Source organism: Siniperca chuatsi, linkage group LG7 (genome assembly GCF_020085105.1).
Source record: "Siniperca chuatsi isolate FFG_IHB_CAS linkage group LG7, ASM2008510v1, whole genome shotgun sequence".
Taxonomy (NCBI): domain Eukaryota; kingdom Metazoa; phylum Chordata; class Actinopteri; order Centrarchiformes; family Sinipercidae; genus Siniperca; species Siniperca chuatsi.
The window spans coordinates 6,659,291-6,672,941 of record NC_058048.1 but is presented as its reverse complement, the minus strand read 5'-3'; the positions used below and the strand labels follow the sequence as shown (position 1 = coordinate 6,672,941).

Below are 13,651 nucleotides of genomic sequence, written 5' to 3'. Positions count from 1 at the left end.
GTAGATTCTATTGCTCTTCTCAGGGTTGCCTTAATGCAGCATTTATCTAAAAATAAAGATACATTTTGTGTTTTGTACTAAATAAATAGGAGCAGAACAAAGGGGAAAGATTAAAATGTCCAAAAGTCCACAGGTAATTAATTTAAATTTAAAATATGAATAAAAATGTAACGTAAAACATTCAAAAATTCAATGTTAACTTCATTTCTGTTTTTGAGGCAATGTTAGCTACCATTAAGAAGTGTGTGTGTGTTGATTGGTGGTGATGATAGGTTGTGGGGTGCCGGTTAGCAGCTCAACCATGAACTAGCATTCTGCAGTGTCAAAAGTGTCTGTCACCTTCACGCCTCAACCAAGCTATATCCTCAACAAACACACACGCCAACAAATACATCTTGAAGGCAAATACACTCACACAACTTGCTGATTTTCCTGAAGAAAAAAAACACTGTTGGTCAGCAGAGGCTCAACTGCTGCCAGAGTACACCGTCGTTCAAAAGTTTCTCTCACTCGACAAAAAAAAAAAAAAAAAGTTATGGTAATTATCATTTTCCCATAATGACATACATAGTTCTCACTAATCTCTCCCTCCCACCCCTTCAACAGTAGGGACCCCCTCACCAGATGAGGAGCGAAGGAACTCCCTGACCCCCACCCTTGCCCAACAGAATGTGTGGGGGGAGGTGGTTAACAGGGAAAGGGATCCCAAATGCAAACAGACATAGTCCCCTCTCCTTAGATCAGGAGGCCCCTTGGCCCTCAGTGCCCTGGTTGCCCCTCTCGCCTTGGCCCTGGGTGTACACCCTGGCCACCCTTGGCCCACCTCAAGCAAAGACACACACCCCCGCCACAGCTGTCAAAACCCTGACGTCTTAATCAATCCTGGATTCACAACCCTGTCAGACGCAGCAGTAAGATGGATGCAGAAGGGGATGACCCCTGACCTCTGCCAGGGGTGGAGAATACAACTCCTACGTGCCCCATCAGCCCCCACCCCCTCTACCTCTTTTCCCTCCACACATCACCAGCCTCAGTCGGCTCCGCTGCTGCCCCAAACAATGATGGAGGAGAGCCCATTCATCCAGGGCTGGGAACCAGGGGCCAAGGTGCCCTTGTAACCTTGCACGAACACAAGACAAGCACAGACCCACAAGTACGGGAACACACACTTGGGCTTGTGTGCACCATAGGAAACCTTTAAAAAGAAAGGTTTTAGACCAAATCAAGCCGCTCTCATATACTTGTTAAAACTTTATTAATATGTCAGAAAAATAAATAAATTAACATACACACACACCTTACCTCATGACTCTCCCATGATATCCACCCTCCCCCAAAACCAGCGCCTGTCTAAGTTCCTTAGTCAACATGGCCATATAGCAGAGGAGCCCCTCTCCCATAGAGCCTGTCCCATTAGGGAATATTAACCAGCTCATCAGTGCACTTGAAGACTGACAGTGGCCAGTACCCTTTAACCCTTCAGTCACTGGAGTCAGCTGGACGCTGTATGGCTACCTGAGTAGCCATACAGCGTTATCAGTGTTATCATGGAAGTGAAATGTTAAGAAACTTTTTAAACAGTGTAACTGAAGTTAAAAGTGAATGGAGTGGATGCATTGGCACTGTAAACTTAAACAAACTAAAACTGATGCAATGATATCTGAACTAAATGGATAAATTTGCTTGAAAAGCAATACTGCCAGCTCAGATGCTGGCAGACACCACAAGACTGCATTAGTCATTGAAAATCAAGGTTTCCAAATCCTTTGTTGCCTTCTTTGGAGAGTAACAGCTATTTATCTCAACTGAAATTAAAGAGAAGAGATAAGGAGTCTATTTCAATGTTGCAGGCAAATGAAAGTTATGATATACAGTATGAGATCAGGGTTCTCATTCTGATTTGAAACAAGAGAGGTTATTATAGTAAATTGCATGATCGAGAGCCAGTCCAGGGGAGATTTACCTAAAGTCTGTAACTAACTACTTTCTGGTCTCCTTCCCTCAACCCTCCAGCTCACTTGTACCCCTTTGCCTTCCCACCCCCAAGTAGCCAGCAGTACCCCTAAATCACCAGACCTGCTTGTCATGCAATTAGTCCTCCAAGATAAAGGCTTCCTCGTAAATTAAGAGAGGTGTAGTGGTCCGTCCCCCTGTTAATCACCCGTGGCCCGCCTCTGACCCCTCAGTGCTGTGGCTCAATGCTTTTTGTGTGTGATGGTGGTGGGTGGCGGGCAGGGTATACCAATAAACCATCGTGGCAGAATTGGCATCCGCTTGTCTGGCCAGCTGACAACTGCGCCTCGGCTTGGCAAAATGCTGCATGTGATCCACAAAACAGCTGCTAAATACTACTAAATGCTATCCACAATACACTGCTGAATACCATACAAACTACAATCTACTGTGTGCAAGCAAGTTAATTTAGGGTAGTGTCTATCAAACATTCATCATAAGAGCCTAAACTTGAAACGTCTTGAAGCAAAAATTCGGAAAGATCTATTGGCAGGTCTTTTCTAACGTTTAATGGGCAATTCTAGGCAATGTTTTGAATTCACCAACATGTTGACATGTCTATTATGCTCCTGATTTTAAAAAAAATCTGGAAGGAGGCACTTCTGCACTGACCTTAAAACCTCATCAAACAGCCTGGTATAGGATCATGGCGAGCTGAGACTAGAATAATCGTCCACAAAGGACTATTCCCCCCTACCAAATAGCACTATTTCAACCCCATCTCACAGCTGTGTATTTTCACTCTTCTAAAACCTGCATGGAATGACAAACTATTTCTCTCTACTTCCCTTCCTCTAAAGCTGTCTATCGCTTTTTCCCAGCTTTGGGCTCCATTGGGAATAAGAGAAAGAGCGGGTGGGGGTGAAAGACACAGCAGTAGTGCGAACCAGTTGGAGCTCTACTCTCCTCTCCCGGTATCACCAATTCTCCTGGGATGCATCCTATTGCACAACACCTCCCAGTGGGCCCGCTAATTACTCCATTTACAATCATCATTGTTTCTATCACCCAACCAGACACTGGAAAGAAGACTGTAGAGAGTGGGAGAGCAGGAGAAAAAAATATCCAACAGAGTTTGAGGTGGGTGAGTCGATGGAGGGAGGAGAGGGAAGGACAAAGGGAACAAAACATAGGGGATAAAGACAAAGAGACAGAGCAAGAGGATGGGGAGAAATTAAAGAGGTAGGATACTGTAGGGACTGGCAGGGTTTGAAGGGAGAGTGATCTAAGACAAATGTCATTTCTTTACCTTGGCATTCTGCATTGCGCTCCTCATATCCAGGGTTACACAGGCAATTCCCAATTGGCACCAGCCACTCTCCATCAGCCCCGCAGTACATCTTGGGAACCTCCTTCTCCTCTGAATTATCCACGCATGAGCCACGAACTTCCACAAGTGAGGAGGTATCGGCTCCAGTGATGGTATCGGGAAACTGAGCCAAGTTACGCACCGCTAAAGGACATTTCTTGTAGAAGACTCTGACGGACACAAGCGCAATGCATGCTCCAACATCCTGGAAGGCCAAATAGAAGCCCTTCCGGGTCAAGGCGCCGACATCTCGCACCTCTGTGTTCAACTTCATGATGCGATCGCCGATGTCCACCTGAGTGAAGCTCTCGTCTGCAGCGATGGTATCGATCTTGCCGAACTGGTTCTCACGGATGTAGCGCTCCTTGTCATTGTTGGACTCGTAGTAGTAAAGATTGAAGGTTTCCTTGCAGGTTCCCATGACCCCTGGAAGGCTGTTGCAGTCTCGGAGGGTGAACTTGATCTCAATGTAGACACGCTGGGCACCGCCTCGGGGGATCCAGTCAGTGCGGAGCCAGTTGTTCTGGTTTGGCTCCATGACGTTACACACCTGGTACGTCCGGATGGGAATGTTCTTTTCATCCATAATACTCACTTCCTCCCACTGGGGAAAGGACACAACATTAAAAATGTTACAACGCTATTCTTAAATCTCTAAGTTTCAATCTGCAATCTGCTAATTAATCATGTATGCTGAATTCCAAACCAAAATTCAGTACAGTAGGAAAATGCTATAACAGTGTCATGGCAGGATTGTTAAAGGTTAAGGAAATCAGAGAAATATAAAAACTAAATGCTCTCCTAATTAAAATGGACTATGTAAGTAAACACACATGACTGAGAGCCAGTCTATGCCAAGAATGAGAGAAACTGTGCAAAAGAGCATGTGAGAAAGATTAGTCAATATTTGAGTCTCAGCAAAGCAATTAATTTATGGCTAAACTTAATACATATTTTATGAATGGCACCTAATAGACTTGTTAGGTCCTAATATAGAATCATAAAGATATTAATATTCATAGCTTCTCCTCAAATGTGAAAGAGGAAATTTGTAATTAGTTATATGCCTCAGTAATGCCTAGTTCAATTTCTTGGGGAGTGGTATACGAAATCCTTCTCACACACACACACACACACACACACATACACACTGAGAGACCTGTATGGTTCAGTGTATCAGAGAAGAAATAAAGGAAAGAATGAAAACAGGGGATTATGTGGATGTAAAAACCATAGGTCTCTGAATCAGTGCTAATGATCAAAAGTGTGCCTGTTTTACATCTGCAAACATGGTGGGGACTGGAAGACAGAGGTACACATGTTAATTGCTGTTGTTAGTATGAAGTCATAGAAGAGAGAGGGAGATGCTGACGTGGGGTGCATGGATTACGTTATCCTGCGTGGCCTGGCTTATTTTTGCCGGGAGGGTATGTTTGTTTTACTTATGATAAAGTTCCCCTCTCAACAGATCACTGTTGAGCAAATACGAGCATGTCTTGAGAGGCTCAAAGCGCTGTGTTCGCCTAAGTTTTTCACTGTGTGTTTTAAATACTCTTTGAATGAGCTGGGCTATAAACAAGAGCAGACAGGCCTTTGGCTGCCGTAGCTTCAAACATTTAGAACATTGTACAAAAAAGTCATAATGGGACAGTGGAAGATATGGGTTATGCTGCCAGATTTGATTTGACGCCTTATCATAAACAATCTGATTTAAAGCCTTATATCCCTGGAGGAGGGTGGGATAATGCTAAACATAGCTGTGGCTGTATGATTTGAGAAAGTGTCTATCATTCCCTGCTGTTCCATTCCACTCTGCTCTCTTCCTTCCTCTCTTCCCTTTTGTTGTGGAAATCAAGGGGCGGTGAGATAAGGCCGCACCTTTCCCCAATAGCAGGGAAGAGGGAGAATAAAGCCAATTGGTCGTAATGAGAGGGTGAATGCAGGCTTGCCTGGGCTGCCAGGACCCTGTCAATCACTTGTTTGTGATAAAATGGCCGATGGGAGGACCTGAGTGCAGCACTGGCCAAGTTCATTGAGAAAAGCTTGCGAGCAGAGCCGGCAACAGCTGCACGAGGTGAAATTCTGTTCCCCTGGGTTCGTATTCATTAGTTGACATGATTGTTGCTAATTTGTATTAATTTTCATTAAACATTAAAAGGCCCGCTTGTGCTCATCATCAAATTTCTGTAAGTAGAACAAATGGAGAAGTGATTGTTGACTAACAAAACACTGTTATTTGTTTAATGTGAACAATTATTAATTTAGGTCACCACTGACTTTCAAAGACATGCTGTTCAAATGCATTTTTGGCCATTTTGATATGATCAAATTTAGACTATGTTAAGGCATGGCATGTGCCTTACCTTCCTCTCGCTCTCTAATGCCCGTGGCACACCATGGCCACTGTTGGCCCAAGTGCAGCCCCTATTCTTTCTCTTATCAGAGCCACTGTAGATATCCCAATTAGACTGAGGGATCATGCATTTGGTCCACCCTTTTCCCCGTTGCTTTATAGTGAGATGCAGCCGTCCTCCAGCAAGAGCTGAACCCCACTGCACTTTCCCCCTTATTCATCCATTCCAAAGGACCATCTCTCAGCTGCCAAGTTCCTCTCTCTCTCCCTCGCTTCAACTCAATGGCGGAAAGGGATATAAAGTTTCCCCACAAAGACCAATTCAATCCAACGTCTATTCAGGAAACCTGACGCCCGCTGCAGTATCGGCCTCTGCATCTGACCATTACAGAGTGGTTAGAGAGAAGGGAAGCTAGGAGAAAGGGGAGCAGGGGTTGGGGGTGAGGGGGGTGCCTATAGACCAACGGTTCTCAAAATGGATTCCGGGGACCCCATGGGGCCCTGGAGGGTGCTCCAGAGGGTCTCTGCATTAAACAAAATGGCTAATTCTAATTTACCCATATTTTAGTGTAAGATACAGGAAATTATGCCTTGATCTCACCCTGAGCCCAATATCCCTACAGTGCAGACAGCTGCACAGTAAATCATCAACAAAGATATTCCCATAAAGAGCTCACCAGGACAAAATCTTATCAAAGAGGGCTGTGTATCTATTTGGCGGTCCACTCCAGAGCCCTTGCCAATAATGGATATCATCTCTCCATTTCTGCTCAATAGGGGTCCATGCGTCCTAACAAGGGGACACTTCTTTGCAGTACTTACCCCTCCTTCTGTCGGGTTGGCGACCCATCCCAGCTCCCCCTGTACAGATCTGGAGTCCAATAACGTGACTGGAAAACAAGAATGGGAGAAGTGAGCATGCAGTCTCAGTCCATCCATGCAACATCCGCATTGGCATGTATAATCCACTTAGGTGTAACACACAGGAAGAAAAATGGGTCCCTTGGTTTTCCGAAAAAAAAGGCTTAATGAATGGAAATGACTGTTAAAGCGATTCATCAAGTTGAAAAATATCCTCATGATGAATGTCAGTACAGAGATAGAATACAGAATGTAGGCCAAAGAGTCTTACAAATGATAAACGTGCAAATGTTTTGTTATGCGTAATTTCCCTGCTGTGTTAACGCATGTCGTTTTGACTGATTTTCTACAAATGACAAATGTATTTCCCCAGTGTCTTTAAAATAACATTAATTAATTTCTCTCAGCATCGACTTAAAGCATATTTGATGTGATCGGAATCAATTGAGGAGCCGTCTGCATAAACTTGGTCGTTGAAGAACAAAACGCATTTAAAATGACCCTGACAGACAGACAGGCTGTCGCACAAAATATTCTCGAGAAAAAGTAAAACATTATGTCTGTGAAGCATTGATTGTAATTGTAATTATTGTAAATATTTTCGATTGAATTAAGTTGCATAGAGTAGCCTATACCTATCTATCTATCTATCTATCTATCTATCTATCTATCTATCTATCTATTTTACGGTGGTTTTGAATTCGGTGTGAGCAAAATGCTTAATCAACTGCTCAGTATAAATTCATAAATAAGCCCGTTATGTAAGTCCACGGTATAAATTATTAGGTACAATACAGACGGATCCATTTTAAATTTGAAACATTAGTTTCATATTTAACTTAACTGAGCCTGTGATGCATCATTGTGGAGCAGGACAGAAATAGAAACATAAGTCTGCAGGAGACAGATTCCATGCGTCCGATGGAGTTCTTTTAAATACAATAAAGCAGGCTACTTCATTTAACAGTGTTTGCTATAACCTTTATTGGGCCTAACATTTTTAAACTAGATACACTGCGCCCCGGGACCCCGAGCAGATATAGTCCCGAAACCTTCCGAGCTGTTGTTTTTGTGTAGGACACACCGTGCTCAATTTTAACATCTTGCAGTTCAAAGTTTGGACTCTTTTCGGTAAACGTATATCTGGTAGACCTTTTATTGATCGCTAGGAACCATTCTTTAATCCGGCATGTAATTTTACTTTTAGAATTGGTTTTCCTGTCATTCCCACAATCACCTTCCACCAAAACACACTGTAGCAGCAGGAGCGATCAGTGTGAACAATTCTGAAATTGATAAATAAAGCGCTGCTTGGCCAGTCGGATGTGTGCGAGTCTCCCCCACTGTCTCGTAAATGTTCTTCATTTCTGTTACACGAGACGTCCGTTTAGGTAGATGCTACGCAAAATTAAACTTCTATTTGAGCAGAGATCGGTTTGACTTTCTCTCTTAACAGTGAGACGAGCACGTATCGGGGCTACAAGTATTCCTGCTCCCAGGCTTTCGGCAGCTGGCACTATCCGAGCCCCCAGCCGCGACCAAAACAGCCGGTGCGCATTTGGACAGCCACTTCTCGTTCCAGTTTCGGTCACATAAAACCCCGCAAAAGTCTCTGCGTAAAGGTGACCGTCGGTGTTTTTCACCATTTAACTCATCGCGGCTCCACACACTCGCAACTAGGGGCCACGAAGTGAGGCTCCGCAGCGCAAATAACACACCGAGACGGAGCGGGGATGAAGTCAGAAGTCCGAGGCAGTAATTTTCTTCCAACAGCCTTACCTTCATTTGGGGGGTATATCCGTGCCGGCGAAACAAATGTAGAAATCCCAAAAATGAGAAAGGTGGCCGTGAACAAAATCCCTGCCATGAGTGCCATTTGTGTCGTTGTTCCGTTTTTCTCTCCTCTTTTTCTTTCGTTGCTCTTCTCCCAGGTCCTGTTCTCTCTCTCTCTCACTCCCTCTCTCTCCCTCTCTCTCTCTTTCCCAGTGGACTATGGATTTGAAGCGGACAGTGGGAGAGAGACGCAAAGAGCGCACCACAGCCAGGAGGCGGGTCTACTCTGTGCGCTCTGACGCGACCCCGTCAATCCATATAGGAAACGTAATAGAGGGGAAGGTGGTGGGGGGGCACATAATAATTAACTACCCCCCTGCACACCCCAAACAACTCACTTTCTCATTTACGCTATAGTCACAGACACGATGAGATGGTGATAGTGTGAGGTGACATTTCTCCACGACATTTGCCAGGCAGGCACAAAGGTGATGTAAAACTCACCATAACTCTGTGAGTCACCGATTGAAATTGCACGAATAAACTGCGGGGGGGCATGTCCTGTTAGTCAACAGTAAAAACGAATGGGAAGTGTGTGTGTGTGTGTGCGCCTCGATTTCATATAGAGCACTGAGTTTGTTTAAGAAATTAAGTCTGCTTCAATCACTGCTTCCTTAACTTTAAATGAAAAATAGAAACTGCTCCTCAACTATATATTTCTATGCGTATAATGCAATGCGTCAGTTTCTGTCCTCTGTGTTCCTCAGCAGTCACACTGTGCTGATCCTGCATGTAGTCTGGCTCCAGTCAAGCGCAGCGCTGTCCAAGGTGAGCCGCATCAGACCAAGGTCGCCACCTAGCGGAGATATTGACGCCTGTTCTGCCTCCAAAATTGGATTAAAGAACAAGCATGAGCATGACCTCCCTAGCATTACAAGGTATTGCACTTTGTGAAATTGACAATGCCCGTTTTGTGATCAGCGGCAAGCTTGTATTGGATTATTGTCACTTGCTGTTATTCTAATATTATCAAGGCTTTAAGGGTATTTATGATGAAATGAGCACAGACATTCATCCATCAGTACAGGCTATAGAGCAGACCTGGTGTTGAAGAGCTGTAAAGGTGAATGAAATGTAGGAATTGATGTTACTTCTGCAGTTTTTCTTCTAACAAAGGCTGCATTGTTCATGTCTGAGAAAAGCCAGCTGTGTCCAGATTTGAGGTTTTGCCCAGGGTGCTCTCACTCTTTTATGTCCTCCTACACAGGTCTTCTATTGCTCCCATGAGACGTGCCCATTGCAGCGGCAGGCAGGCAACCTTTCAATGATCTGCAGGGGCGACTGTCACCATGTGGGCAGGTTAGGGCGTTCTGCATCAGTGCTGCCTGTGACTACACAACCACAACCTGCACCGTTAAAATATTGTGTCTCCTTTACAGTGGAATGTGGCCTTTCACAGATTACAGAGACAGTGATTCAGCTGGAAAACATGCACCCTCTTGAAGCGTCCTTGGGCAAGTCATTGGATCTCTATCTGCTGATCATTTCTGACGGTGGGGAGTCAAAACAGAATTCCATCACATGAAACAAAAAAGTATCTCAATGTTGTTATTTCTGTTGGGTGAAATCTACTATCTTTAAAATTTAAATGAAGCCGCATGCATTTTGGATTTCACTTAATTTGGCTTCAAAAACCTGTTTGTGATGGTGAGACAGTGCAGGCTATAAGACGTTTTCCCCACTCTCAGCAGGTGTCTGAATGCCCTTTTTCCTCTCATCTCAATACAGTGCCATACATATATGAATGTGTCTTTGTGTGGCAAATATTGTTTGTAGCCTCTAGCATCCACATTTGGCAGATCCCAAGTGCTCTAGTTCCCATGCCTTTTTGTAGCCGTCACACCAACCTCAGGCTTCCAAGACTTGGCTACAAGTCTTGTACAAGTACTAATATATTTATTGCTGCCCATACAAGGAAACATCTAGGAGTTTTCTAATAGGGGTGATGTCACTGTGAATAGACCTGCCTTTGTCTCAAATACTTCTACAGACATAGTGTGGCTTTGTTTTCCCCTCGCAGATGCCACTCAAAGAAAGAGAGTATAGTGTTTTTATGTATGATTGGTCTGAGAGGGCAGCTACCAGTCCTATGCAATTGAATGAGGCTGGTTTTGGAATAGAGAGGTGTGTGTGGGTTTATGAGGGTCTCCTGGGACGTGATACTGCCTTTGTGGGGTTATGGTCTCTCCTGTGGAAGTATCTCGACCGGCGTAATGAAGCAGACAAAGCACCTGGTGCTCTACCGAAATTGGCCAATTTACCCCCGAACATTGATTGTCCAAAACTACATCCCCAGATGAAGGGCACTTTCCCCTATTTTCTCCCCTGACGACAAGCCTGGCAACCTTAAAAAGCCAGAGGGGGACCTTGAGGGCCGCTTTTAATCTTTTCGACCAATAGCAAAAAAGTTTCGTGGAGCAACGATGATGGGTCGTGATGGTGGTCGGGACCGGGTGCGAGTGGGCGGGTTATGTCTCTTGTCTTCCTTTATTTGTGTCACAGTGTTTTTGATTGATTACACTCCCATCGTTTCCTTTATCTTCCTGTCAAATCACTGGCTTTTTTGGGGGGGTAAGTGGCGGAGTGCCCCCCCCCCCCCCTCCCCATCCCTTCCTCCACCAGCCCACTCCGCTTTCTCCAGATGGCATCTGCTGCCCACACATCTGCATTGTGTGCCAATCATGCACACCGACTCCAAATCCTTTGTTTGAGCAGACACACACACACAAGCTCACTCAAATAAACTCACACAAACTTGTGTTATAGACCGATTTGCTGCTATTTGAGACTCCCATCGCCTATGAAAAAAACTAGATATCAGTCAATTATGTCCCACTTTAACATAGTGGACGTTCTAAATTCTTTGACTCAGGGTGTCAGTCTGTGAAATCATATCTGAAACTGTTTATTAAGAGCCTTTTTTCAACCTAATTAGGAATTAGGCTGCAATAGTTTGTCTTTTAACTTCCTGTCTATACCGGAAGTGAGGATGTGTGGCACTGAGTAGGATGACAATATAATGCATAGCGTTGAGGACTGCCATAGCTGGAGGAAACTGAGAGGCTTTCTTCCACAGCAGCCTTATAAACATCAGTTGCTATTAGCGGTTGCTAATTTGATCAGTTCTCCTGATCAGATAGTCATGTTACTAGAGTTAATAGTCATGGTGACTGGTCAGAATGTGTTAGTAGTTGTGTTTTTCTTCTGTGCATATATTGTACTGTATATAAGCATATGATATCATAACAGGGGTTGTTGGAAAACACAGTTTTGAAAACCAGAATAGCCGAACACAGGCGCTGTGTTCGCACCCAGGACCAACATAGCACAGTGGCAGTGCATTTCAGGGAGGCAAAGAGTCTGCCCTGGCGTTGAGCATGTTAGAATCCCAAGAAGAGGAGGTGACATTAACACCCTTCTTCTCCAAGAGTTTTCACACCTTTACACTTGACACCAAGAGGACTAATTCAAGAATATGAAATAAAACACTTATTGTAAACTGAGATTTTGTAAATTCAGACATATTGTGGGGATAACTTCTTGGTGATTGCAATATTGTCTTGACAATAACATACATGTGTGTTAGTGTATGGCAGTAGAAAAATATGATGAATTTGAGTTTTTCTTTTTGAATATGTTTTAATGCTTTTAACCATGCGAAATACTTCATATTTTGGATTTATTGATATACATGCATATATTTGATGCATTATTGTATCTGCACGTCCACATTTTTTGGGATTGATGTAATTGTGCACTTAAAGAATTGTTATTTGTTTTGAGATGTTTATCACCCTGGGCGGGTTGAAGGTTAACCACACCTGTCATCATAGAGTCTATCAACCTACTGGTATATACTGTATATGTACGATTTGGTTGATTATTTTAACTACCAGTGTTCTTCAACCTTAGATCTCATAGCTCCTCTTAAAAATAGACAAAACTCAAAGACTAGAAAACAGCCATGGTTAAATGACAGTATTCGAAGCTGTAAAAAGAATTGCAGAAGAGCAGAACGCAGATGGAAGAAATCACGTCTCCAGGTCCACTTTGTGGCCATGAAAGAGTTATTACGCCTTTATAATAGGATGGTGAAGGATGCAAGAACATGCCATTTCTCTGCACTTATCTCTGCCCATCAGCACAACCCCAGATTCCTGTTTAAGACTGTGGATCAGTTAGTTAACCCTGCCTCTCCTTGTGCCCCTGCTGAGTGTGATGCTGATTGTGAAAAGTTTCTTTTGCACTTTGCTGGTAAGGTGGAGTTAATAAGATCTGATATCACCCCAATCCTGCCTTTTTAGATGTGGATCACCCGCTCAGGGATTTTTGAGCAATTTTTCTGCTGTTACTCTGCCCGAACTCGCAGACATCATGTCTCTTATGAGAGTATCCTCCAGCCCTCTGGACAAAATCCCAACTAGGTTTCTATTGGAAGTTATGGATTGTATTGCGCCCCTTTTACAAATTATTTTTAACAGCTCGCTGTCTACTGGCTGCGTCCCTGATTTCTTTAAAACAGCTTGTGTCCAGCCAGTCTTAAAAAAACCTGGGCTTGATCCCACCCTCCTGGATAACTACCGCCCAATATCCAAATTGCCTTTTATTTCGAAGATTCTCGAAAAACTTGTATCTAAGCAGCTCCTTGCTGCTGTGGAAAACAATAATACCTTTGAGAAGGGCTGTCTCAGTGCTGTGGTGTTGACGAAAGCCAGATTGGAACTTTTCAAAGTCACTAATGACCTATTAATGAATGCAGACGCAGGCATGTGTTCAATTCTTGTGCTGTTGGACATAAGTGCTGCCTTTGATACAATTGATCATGGCATTCTTTTAGACAGACTGAGGCACTGGGTGGGCATATCTGGAACTGCACTAGACTGGTTCGCATCTTACCTGTCCAATAGGAAATTCTGTGTTAGCATTAATAACTTCAAGTCATCCTTTTCCCATATCAAGTATGGTGTGCCTCAAGGTTCAATTCTGGGACAAATATTGTTCTCCTTATACATGCTTCCCTTGGGTGATGTAATCCGCAGACATGGTATTTCTTTTCATTGTTATGCGGATGACACACAGTTGTACCTCCCTGTCAAGCCCACTGACCTTAGTATGCTGAGTTCTCTGCAGGACTGCCTGTCTGACATAAAAAATTGGATGTCGATAAATTTTCTTCAGCTCAACTCAAATAAAACTGAAATCCTTGTTATTGGGCCCCAACACATCACTAAACAAATACTGCCATCCACTGGTAACCTGTCACAACATATCAAGCCTGTTGC

At 43.8% G+C, this 13,651-nt stretch overlaps 1 protein-coding gene and 1 long non-coding RNA gene across 4 annotated transcripts in view; one reads left to right on the top strand and one right to left on the bottom strand.

Moving 5' to 3' along the window:
* epha4l (eph receptor A4, like) overlaps window positions 1–8,548 on the bottom strand; it is a 55,283-nt gene extending 46,735 nt beyond the window's left edge. For all 3 annotated transcript variants that reach the window (XM_044202430.1, XM_044202431.1, XM_044202432.1), the window contains exons 1-3: window positions 8,316–8,548; window positions 6,498–6,565; window positions 3,263–3,926 (exon numbers count right to left, since the gene is read on the bottom strand). In XM_044202430.1, the coding sequence (XP_044058365.1) occupies window positions 3,263–3,926; window positions 6,498–6,565; window positions 8,316–8,412 (829 nt within the window). In that variant the 5' untranslated portion in view covers window positions 8,413–8,548. The remainder of the gene's footprint in view (window positions 1–3,262; window positions 3,927–6,497; window positions 6,566–8,315) is intronic.
* Window positions 8,549–8,717: 169 nt separating this feature from the next.
* Window positions 8,718–12,323, top strand: LOC122878914. The gene is made up of 3 exons (XR_006378571.1): window positions 8,718–9,247; window positions 9,577–9,668; window positions 9,749–12,323. It is a non-coding gene; the product is annotated as an uncharacterized LOC122878914 (long non-coding RNA).
* Window positions 12,324–13,651: the final 1,328 nt, after the last annotated feature.